General features: G+C 55.8%; 1 protein-coding gene across 1 annotated transcript; it reads left to right on the forward strand.

Moving 5' to 3' along the window:
- The first annotated feature begins 53 nt into the window (after nucleotides 1-53).
- RANBP1 (RAN binding protein 1) lies at nucleotides 54-8608 on the forward strand. The gene is made up of 6 exons (XM_081113668.1): nucleotides 54-409; nucleotides 1665-1801; nucleotides 4754-4911; nucleotides 6643-6771; nucleotides 7593-7658; nucleotides 8191-8608. Exons 1-6 carry the CDS (start codon nucleotides 395-397, stop codon nucleotides 8310-8312), a joined length of 627 nt encoding a protein of 208 aa, XP_080969794.1. The 5' UTR covers nucleotides 54-394; the 3' UTR covers nucleotides 8313-8608.
- The last annotated feature ends 2374 nt before the right edge of the window (nucleotides 8609-10982 follow it).

Genomic DNA, 10982 nt, shown 5'->3' on the forward strand with positions numbered 1-10982 from the left:
CTCCAGCGTCTGGCTCTCGCTTTCTTGAGCCCCGAGACCACGCGCGGCCGAGGGGCGGAAGTGCGCGCGAGGGCCGTCGGGAGCGCACGCTCTCTGGGCTCCCGGGAGGGCCGGGCATGCGCCGCGGGCGTTTTGGCGGGAAGCACGGGGCGGGCCGGACAATGATAATGTCCGTCGCCTGAGCCAATAAAGCTGCACTGGTTTTGAATCGCGGCGCGTTTCCCGCCTCCGGGGTCAGGGGTCAGGGTTCGGGTCGCTGGGCGGAGGGAAGAGCGGGCGGGCGGGAGGCGCCGGCGCCAGACGCGGAGTGAAAGAGCTACGAGTCGCCGCCGAGAGGCCCCGGAACCAGCAGCGACCGAGCCAGCCGCGCCGCCGCCACCGCCGCCGCGCCGCCATGGCGGCCGCCAAGGTGCGGCTGGGCCTGGATTGGGGGGGGGGGTGATGGGCGGGGGCCGGGGGCCCGAGGCCGCTACCGGCGGCCACGTGGGCGGCCCGCGCCGTTGCCGCCAACCCCCGCTGGCCTGCGATCTTGGCGCTTGCGGGTCGCCGTGGCGCGGGATCGGGCTGTGGGGGGTGCGGCCTGGGGTCTCGAGACATTCGGAGCCAGGACGCGCGGGGCCTGGGGTTGCGGGCTCGGGCCCGGGGTCTGCGGGTGCCTACGCGACCTTGGCGCGGCCCCACCGCCCAGTCTTCTGGGTCTCGTGTTCCCTTCGCCGCTCTCCTCGGACGCAGGCCGGTTTCCTCCGGCCCGGCCCCCTTGCGGGCTCCCGCCGAGCTCGTGCATCCCTCCCTCTGGTCTGCGCCGCGCTCCATTCATTCTGGCCTAATCCTGGCCGGCCACGGCCTCTGCGGTCCGGGGGGGTCCTGGCCGGGCGGGCCCAGGGTGGGGGCGGCTTTGTCGGCAGCGGCTGTCTCCTTGCGGAGCTGGCCGCGCGCAGAGCCGCAGTGCCGTCCGACCCAGGAAAGCGGCGAAAGGCTTATCTTTTCTTTCTCGGCTTCAATCTGGTAATGAAGTGACCGGGTTTCTTACAGTTTTGTGGATCAAAGCCGCGTGTTCTGTACCTAAAATAAGATCCTTTGCGTCCTCTCTAAAGCGGGCCAGAATTTTACGGCCCTTAGTTCTATGGCTCTTTTGACTTTAATTTCTGAAGCAAGGTAAAGTTTTCGGACAGAACTGCGAATTCCTTGTAAAAAACTGGCAGTCCCCAACTTTTCCGTCTGGTAAGCAAGAGCACACGTTTTTCTCGATCAGTGCAAACTCAACCGGTTGCTTTTTGCTTTCATTGTGACACTGTCCTCTTCGGCCCATCATTGCGCCCTTTCATCTAAACTGGGCCGGATCGGTATCTGCATTTTACAGATGACGGCACTGAGGCTCCAAGAAATGGGGCGGGTTTCCCCCAGGCCACTTGCTCGGTAGGTGGCTGAGTTTTGGGAACCCCAGTCAGTTGTGATTGATGCCTCCTGGGGGAGGAGGGTGCTGAAGCCCAGCGTGTCTCACCGTGCGCTGGGCCGACATGCAAACCTTTCCAAGTGTGAAAGGCTGGAGACGTCATCTCTTGCTGTGTGCTGAGGCCATGCGCTGGTGAGGATGCCCACTTTGGATCCTGGTGAGCCCTGGCTTGCAGGCCATCAGTCAAAACTCTCCACACCTCCCTCCACAGGACACCCATGAGGACCATGATACCTCCACCGAGAATGCAGACGAATCCAACCACGACCCTCAGTTTGAGCCTATAGTTTCTCTTCCTGAGCAAGAAATTAAAACCCTGGAAGAAGATGAAGAGGAACTTTTCAAAATGTAAGTAACTGATCCTGTTACAGAAGTAGATTATCTTTCGTTTGAGACGGAATTGGTGCTTTTTGTGGGTGCCCAGGCCTTGGCTTGACCTATCATTGGACCGAGGCTGAAGAAAGGGCCTGGAATTGTGTGATGACTAATCAGGGCTGCTATTGCAACCCACTTATTACATAATTTATTACTGGGTACCCCTGCTGCTCTGTGGCCAGTGCTGCGGAGGGCACAGGCACTCCCTGGTGTCCTGTGGCTGTTCTGTATCCACGAAGATGCATCTCCCCATGTCCCGCCGACTCCCACAGCCCCTTTCCCTGGGTTGAGCAGGGAATCTATTATTATTTGCACGTGGACTTTAGCATTCTGAAGCTTGTGAATTCTTTTTTTTTTTTTTTTTTTTTTTAAATCTTGACCGGAATCGAACCTGGGACCCTTCAGTCTGCACGCTGATGCTCTATCCACTGAGCCAAACCAGTCAGGGCGTGAATTCTGGATTCGTTGTGTTTAATGCACAAAACAATGCCTGGAATTACAAACCAAAATGGGTGGTGTTATAGTAACGGGGGTTACTTTTTAAAAGTTACTCTGAATGTGCTTCTTGGCACCTTCAGTGAGAAGCTACAAGGCATTGTTTTTGGAGGGGAGTGCGGGTGAGTGTTGTTTTGAAGCAGTGCCTACAGGAGCAATGTGTTGTTGAGATGTCTGACCTGCGGCCTATTGGGCATGCTCAGAATTGCAGGAAATGCTACAAGTGAATGAGAATAGGGTGTAGTGTGTTCCTAGTCCAAGTGTGTGGAACTCCCCCCTCCCCAAACCTATCCAAGATACTGGGTTATGGTTTGAGTGCTTTGCTTGAGCTGGAGGCAGGGGAACAGAGGCAGTCACCAACCCTGGGACCCATCCCTTTAAGGAAGGGAGCCTGGGGAGACCAACTCCCAAGGACCTGGGAAAGGGTTGGGAAGCACAAGAGACTCGGTTGGGAAGTTTGTAAGGAGGACATTCTGATAAAAGGAAAGTATGTGCCCTGTTTATCAGAATTCCGATTTACAGGAGTGTCAAAGGTGGCACCTCTAATTATTCCTTGACCTTTTCCAAACAAGCCTGCTTATGCAGACCCCCAGGTGTTTACTGGAATCCTTATGCTTAATCCCTGGATGCCCTTGCCTAGAGGACAGTGTAAACACGTGTCCTCCCAAGATTACTCACCCTACTGATTACATAAAAAAATTCCAATAAATGCTTAACGAGCCCTGACCGGTTTTGCTCAGTGGTTAGAGCGTCAGCCTGTAGACTGAAGGGTCCCGGGTTCGATTCTGGTCAAGGGCATGTACCTTGGTTGTGGGCACATCCCCAGTGGGAGTGTGCAGGAGGCAGCTGATCAATATTTCTCTCTCATCGATGTTTCTAACTCTCTATCCCTCTCCCTTCCTCTCTGTAAAAAATCAATAAAATATATTTATAAAAAAAAGCTTAATGAGGCAGGCAAGCCCCTAAGCCCTCTCTCCCCCACAGTCAGACTGTGTCGGAGTAATCTTTTCATCCGTCATTCAGGGGCTGTTGGTCAGCCCCGGCAGGAAAGAAGAGATGGATATGCCCCTTTGATTTCAGAAGGTGGTTCTCCAAATCTCTGCTCTGCCCAGAAATGATGCTGCAGCCAGGGCTGGCTGCTCCCATGAGTGACGTCTGCCGGTGGTGCTGTTACTGTTACCTCCTTGTCCCTGCGGGGGTGGGAGGTACTCTTGGTGTCCTAGACACAGGCCCTTCCTGAGGGAAGTGAGGCCAGCAAGTCTCACCTTTGTATGTGGTCCTAGGGCTCTAGATCAGTGGTCAGCAAACTCAGGAGTCAACAGAGCCAAATATCAACAGTACTTCTTCAAAACAGACTCGCCCAGGCCGAAAACCGACTTCTGCATGGACTACGCCGAAGTTCCAATCGCACGTGGTATTTTGTGGAAGAGCCACACTCAAGGGGCCAAAGACCCGCATGTGGCTCGAGAGCCGCAGTTTGCCGACCACGGCTCTAGGTCAAAGCCCTTGGGGGCGTCCTTGTGAGAACATGCCTCCCTTAACAGAGTGGAGTTTTAGGGAGAGAGCAGAATTTCTGCAGAAAAGGGAACAATAGGGCGGGGATCCTGTGGGGAAGCAAAACGGGCAGGTGTGGTTGGTGATGGGAGGATGTTGGCCTGAGCCCTGAGGAGGACTGCTGGGCTCGGCTGTGGTGGCGGCCTTGCCTGGGCCCAGTGAGGTACTGTTCTGGGCAGGAAGACAGGGGATTGGGCCAGAGCCTGGTGGTCTGGTGGGGGCTGGGGAAGCACAGGGGGCATCTCACAGCTGAGGGAAAGGGGGGTCCTTGGCCTCCATCTGCTTCCATGCTGTCCCTGTGGCCCCCACGGATCACCAGGAAGTCCCGTACGGTCTTCACAGACACGCTCAGCAGACTCAGGTGAGCTATTTTGCCGATGGGTCAGGTCTTTCTGTTAGAAAACGTGACTGGCCCTAGTCGGTTTGGCTCAGTGGATAGAGCATCGGCCTGCGGACTAAAGGTCCCAGGTTCGATTCTGGCCAAGGGCACAGGCTTGGGTTGTGGGTTTGATCCCCCCTAGTAGGGGGCATGCAGGAGGCAGCCGATCAATGATTCTCATTATTGATGTTTCTCTCTCTCCCTCTCTGAAAAAAATGTCTTTAAAAAAGGAAAAGAACACGGTGTGACTGTAGAAATCTTTTATTCTTTCTTATCATCATGTTAAAACTTGGAATTTGCTTTTTTGCTCTTTTGGTGACATTTTAGTTTGTAGTTCTTGGAGTACAAAGAAAGGAAAGGGTGTACGTTTGAGACATCAGGTACAGCTGTTGGTTTAACACCCAGAAAAGAAGTGCTTTTTCCATCAGAAGGTTGGTGCCTTTTGTCTGATACCTTTTCTGTGTATCTAAGCTCTCGCGTAACGGCTTTTCTTGAAGGCGGGCAAAGCTGTTTCGATTCGCTTCAGAGAACGATCTCCCAGAATGGAAGGAGCGAGGCACCGGCGACGTGAAGCTCCTGAAGCATAAGGAAAAAGGGACCATCCGCCTCCTCATGAGGAGGGACAAGACCTTGAAGATCTGCGCCAACCACTATAGTAGGTGGCCTCTCGGGGGTGCTTTCCTTCTGGGCCCGACACGGCATCGGGGCAGCTTCCGACCTGTGGGCAGCCTGCTTCAGGCCTGCACTGCGACCCAGGAGTGTCCCGTCCGCCAGTGCACGTTTACAGTGTGTGTTTTCTTTTAATTTAAACTAGGAAATGAGGTTTTCCAACGTGCCTCAGACCTCAGAGCAGACCTGCAGAGAAGCTTATAGCCCACGGGGGTGTGGAGACTGGGCAGGTGGGACCAAGCGGGATGGAGGCAGAGCCCCAGTGTGGCCTCGGAACCAGGCTCGGCCTAAGGGCGTGTGAGTGCGTTTGTGTGTGTGCTCACGTGCCTCTGTGTGTGAAGCGCCTGGGCGGCAGCCTTCCCACCCATTGGTGTGTTCTGTCCCCACGTGGTGTTCCCTGGGGAGGACATGGGATTGGAACGGGGTGGGGAGAAGGTGGCTACCTCACCCTTAGGAGCCTGGGAAGCGTCACGAGTGGGTGGAAGCCCTTGGGCAGGTGTGACGTTAGCGCTGGGCTTAGTGCGGTCGGGTTTTTAGGATTGGCCACCCAAGGCCTGGCCTGTGAAGAGATGACTGAAGTCAGCGTGTCCTGGACTCCGTTTCTGATCCAGGGCCGTGCTGCATTTCTGGTGTGATGTGTGTCTGACAGGGCAGGGCCCCTTTGCTCACAGGGTGACTGCTGTCAGGAACCAGAGTGCAATGGCCCTCGGGGGTGATGCGGGGGGTCCTCCTTGTACCACAGTTGCTTCGGCCCCATTCGGCCTCTGTGTGCCAGTCTCCACGTCCCAGCCTGTCTGCTCTTCCCTGTCCTTGCCGATCAACCCAATTTGAAGTGCCTTCTCAGGGGTCTTCCTGACACTTGTGCTATTTTTAGAGGCTTGCCAGGTTGCTAGGTCACTTCTGTGTGAGTTGCAGGTGAGTCCTGGGCCTGGTGCACACCCTAGGCCCTTGGTGGACCCGGCGGTTGATGGTGGGAGGAGGCTGTGCATGCCCTGCGAGGCACACGGCTCACCGCTCATCTGGGTGATGATGTGATGTGTGGCCCAGGGCTGGGCTTGGCCTGTCCCACATCCCTGGAGACCTCTGCTACTGGTAGACGGCTGGGCATGGCACTGGGGGTGCTTCTGTTCTTTCAGAACAGCTAGTCTCCCTTGGATATACGTAGAGCCTGTGGAGAATGGCAGTTTGCTTATTCCAGGCCATGACTGTGTCTTCCGTGACATGACCATGTCACAAGGCTTATATAGTGCCCACTTCTGGTAGACTGGCGCCTCCCCACTGGCCTGCCTTGGCATAGATGGCTGAGGTTGGGTGTGTGGTTCTGACTGTGCACCATTCTGGGTGATCTTCCCACTTCTCAGCTTTTGGCCCTCTGATGACCCCCAACTTCCAAAGGGTCAGGTCCCCAGGAAGGGCTGGGTCTGCCTATCATGGTGCCCATGTCTCCTGGGTCTGGAGGCTGCACCAAGGGGCGGGCTGTGATCAGCTGCATTGGCTTTGGAGCCCTTGACTGATTTAGGGTGTTCCTGGTTTTAAGTGAACATGGGGCATTTTAAAAGAGGTTTGGGTAAATTCCAGATTGCCCCAAATCATCCCTGTTTGGCCCAAAATGGGACCTTGGGTTGGCAGGCAGAACTGCAGTCCTGGAGTGGCGTGGCCTGGGTGGTAAGTTGGCCCTGTGGTAGTGGGCATTATCCTCATGGCGCTTCTCCTCCAGTCACGCCAATGATGGAGCTGAAGCCAAACGCAGGCAGTGACCGTGCCTGGGTCTGGAACACCCATGCCGACTTCGCTGATGAGCGCCCTAAGCCGGAGCTGCTGGCCATCCGCTTCCTCAATGCTGAAAGTAAGCCGGAGGGGGGGCGGGCCTCTGGGCTGGCCTGAGTGCTGCCGCCAGTTTTACAGTGTAGCAGTTTCATTGCAAACAGAAACACTATTGCTTTTCAGGGAGAATTGATGGTAATTGGGAAGCTGTGGTGGGAATTGTTACTATCTTGCTATCTGGTGGGCCCTCAAGGAAGGGATCTAAGTGCAGTCAAGCCAAGCGCTCTTGCCTCTAAGTCTAGGAGCAGTGAGTGCCTTTCCCTCTTAACCGCAAAGGAGGCTGCACCAGCCAGGTTTCCTTCACCATCACCTGGTCACCTGGGTGCCAGCAGGGGCTGTGCTAAGATCCACAGGCTGAGGCTGATCTCTCCCCTGCTTGGGTGTCTTTTCGGCCCAGGTGGTCAAAGCTGTGCCCAGTGGGCCCTGCAGGAGTTGGGTGGGTGCTGGAGCTCAGCGGCCCAGTAGCTCACCATTGGTGTGAGTGAACCTCTCTTCTGCTCTAGAACGGGGCCTATCCAGCAGCTACTTCAACCTGAATGGAGGGCAGAGTACCTGGGCGGAGGCCCTGGCCCTTGGTTGCGTGAGGCCACCATACTGCTGCTGTGCCCAAATTGTTGCAGAGTCAGATGGAAGGAGACGACTCAGCATAGCCACTAGCCTCAGGAGGGACCTAAGAAACAGTCACTGCCCAGTCTGGGCAGAAGTGGATCCAGGGTCATGTTAGATGGCCCAGCTTGTCAGAATGGCTATGGGACAGGCCCTTAATGAGCCCTGGCTCTTCACACTTGCTGGACTTGTCCCCTTCACTTCTCAGGGTTCTGAGGAAGTCTCTTCTTTCCGCAGATGCACAGAAATTCAAGACAAAGTTTGAAGAATGCAGGAAAGAGATCGAAGAGAGAGAAAAGAAAGGTAACATGGGGTTCATGGGTGGGGGCCTCCTTGCAGACTCACTCTGCACCCGGCTGCAGTCCCAGACGGGTGCTTTTTCAGTCTGCCACAGAAACATTCCAGGGACTGCCACTACCTTGACCTGTGCAGGGTGACGCAGCTGCCCGGGGACATGGTGCTTTCTGGGAGTGAGCTGGCCGTCCAGGCCCCAGTGCATGCTCACTGACCTGGCCTCACTGCACTTGGGCCGGTGGGCAGGTCATAGTGTCTGACTGGAGCCCTACAGAGGCTGAATGGACTTTGAGAGGGCCTCACGGCCATCTGCTTATTCAGGGCCTGATAATGGCTGCCATAGCCAGTGACACAGCTGAGCAGACTGACTGAGGTCCCAGGTGTGTGTGTGTTTGGGTGACTCTGGAGGCATGCGATAGATAGAACAGCAGCCTGTCCTGAGGGGAGCGTCGGGATCCCGTGAGGCAGGTGCATCTCGCTCCCGCGTGGGCTGGGGAGAAGAGCGCTTCTCTGTTTTCTTACTGTGTTCCCCGTGTTTCAGGAGGATTGGGCAAAAACGATAATGCCGAGAAAGTGGCTGAAAAGCTAGAAGCTCTTTCGGTGGAGGAGAGCAAGGAGTCCGGAGAGGAGGAGACCGAGGAGAAAGCTGAGGAGAAGCAATAGGTCCTCTGCCCTTGTTTTCTGTTCCTTTTTCCTTTTTTAAAAAATTTGCCCTGCCCCGTCTTTTCGGTTTGTTTTTATTCTGTTTTGTTTTTACAAGGGACTTTATATAAAGAACTGAATTCCAACATTCAGGTGGGTTTTTTTTTTTTTTTTGGAAGTTTTTGCCCTATTGAAGATGACCAGAAAATCCATTCCCCAGTCATGCAGATGTACTGTGCTAACTTTCTTTTCCATAGTGGAAACACTTATTTATAGTCATCAAACATAGTGAATAAACAACTCATTCGAAACCTTCATGGAGGGCAGGACCTTGTGTGCGCTGGCCCTGTCCTGGCAGCTGTGTGGGTTCCTGCTGGCTCCAGGGGGTTGGGGTGGCACTCTGGGTCTGACCCTGCTTGTTCTGCTCTGGACTTTGGGCCACTGTTGGCTACTGGGGCTGTGGTATGTCTGAGCTGGTACTAGTGGGGCAGCTGGGCTCAGGGAGACCAGTGCTAGGTACTGCCTCCTGAAGGCCTCAAGTGCCTTTGCCGGTGGTGAGGAGTAGAGAGGATTTTTTCTTCCTTTGCCTTTGGGGAAGAGAAAGGAAGATCACCAGATTCCTTGGCTGTGGTACAAGGAAGCCAAGCAGATGTCCGGGCTTTGGCCAAGGCTGTCTCTGGTCGGCCCTCAGGCTGGGAAAGGCCAGTCCCGTAGCACCCAACCCAATCTTGCAGTTCCTCGGCAGGCCTTGGCCTCATCGCCATCGTCGGAGAAAACCATCCCATCGTCCATGTGTTCTTGGCATCCATCTGGGTGGAATTGTGGACATCTGCAATGGCTTTAAATAAAAGGATGCTTTCAAGAGTGCAAATGGGGTAGTGCCATTTGGGGGTTTGTCTTGTAGATGGGCTACCTCTGTAGAATCATCCCACGTAAGGGAGGATTCTTAGTGTGCCGGCAGGATCTGGAAAACACATGGTCTCACCTGGGATGGTATGTTCCTGGCAAATAACCAGGCCCCCGAGGATCTGTGGCCTTCCCACCCTCAGCGGGGGAGGAGCAGTCTGTGCCCACCCAGACGGACATGCCCCTGCCGCCGGTGGCTGTTTGAGCTAACACCTACCAGAGGTCTTTCCAGGGGCCAAGTCTAGCTGGGCCCTGTCTGTCCTGTGATGTTCGTCCCGTTTAAACTGTCCGTGGTCACTCGGGGATGCACCTCCGAGGGAAGCCGCTCTTGTTTTAAAACTGAAGACTTCCCTGGCTAGCTTAGTTGTGTCCTGGCAGCCTTAGGCCCCAGGGCACAGGCCAGTGTTGTGCAGTGGTTTTTCCCACCCAAGGAGGGACACAGAAGCGTGTGCACCGCCCCTCTGGAGTTGGAATTGTGATGCTGTGAGGGCAGATGGCCTTTCCTTGTGAGGTCTCTCTTGGATGCATTATGTGAAAGGGCCCAGGGGCTTGACACGCCTTTCAGCACAGAATGGATGTTACTGTTTTGGGCTCCAATGAAAGCTAACCTCACCTCATGTAAAACCCCAGGCTGACTCCTTGGACGAGGAGAGGGGAAGGCCCCTCAGGTGCTGTGACCAGGGTGCATTAACGATGCGGCTGTTCACACTACAGAAGGCGCTGCAAGGGGAGACATGCAAGTGTGAGCCAGGACGCCAATAGGGGTTCCTTTAACCCCCCTCACTCGCTGCCCCCAGCCAGTGTGGGTGGCACAGGTGATGATGTTAAGCCAGAATTGAGGTGCTAACAATATTGGGGAAGAAGAGATAGGAATGACCTACAATTTTTTCATTCCTGCGGGTGGGAAGGGGGTTGGGAACGCTGCGCTTTCCTTTCCCTGGGATCTTAACTCCTTGGGTAGAGTATTTCTGGGCTGTGGCCTCACTGGGTCTCCCCCACCCAGGACCCCCTCTGCAGGGACCTCAGCAGAGAGACATGACAGCCCTCTCTTCCTGTGACCAGCATTTGGCACTCAGCTCTCAGCTGACCTGGCACCCCTACACAAAGCAGGGCCCTACTGTGGGTGCAGTGGGGGAGGGGCCTCTTGATGGGTGGGCCTATGTCCAGGCCCTGTTACCAGAAGTTGGGTGTGTGTGTGTGTGGCAAGGGGGGCGGTGGGGGACAGCATTCCCTGTACAGGGCTGCAGAAGGGCAAGAGCAAAGGGGAAGTGGTGGGGCAGGGTTTGGCTGGTGTGGTGTCCCCTGTCCCGAGGGCCTGTTTGCATTAGGCCTGTAGGGCTGTGGCATCTCCGCTAGGCTTGAGGAGGGGTCTGCTCCAGGTGGAGGCTGTCCTTTGTCCACCTTTGCACCTTGAATCCACCCCACCGCCCCCAGACCCTGTCAGAGCCAGTCCCCCAAGGGCTGGGCCTCCCGGAGTGGGCACCGCTACAACTGGATGTGGTGGGAGGAAGCACATCACCAGATCTGCTGTCAAGCTGCATTAACGCTGGGGTCTGGCCCCCATCCAGGGGTCCTTAGTAGTAGCTTGCAGCCGTTGGGGCCGGGGCCTTAAGAAGGCCCACCTACCAGCACGGAGGGGCCTCTAGGAGCCACCGGGCCTGTGTCAGCGTGGCCGGAGGAGATGGTCAATGTGCCTCGCAGTGCCGCGGACAGAGACACTTGGTGCTCCCTGGGGAGGCCTTGGAGCTTGATGGAGGTTCCGACCTCCCAGAGGCGCTGCACTCG

The sequence above is a fragment of the Myotis nattereri genome, assembly GCF_964212035.1.
Source record: "Myotis nattereri genome assembly, chromosome: 19".
NCBI lineage: Eukaryota > Metazoa > Chordata > Mammalia > Chiroptera > Vespertilionidae > Myotis > Myotis nattereri.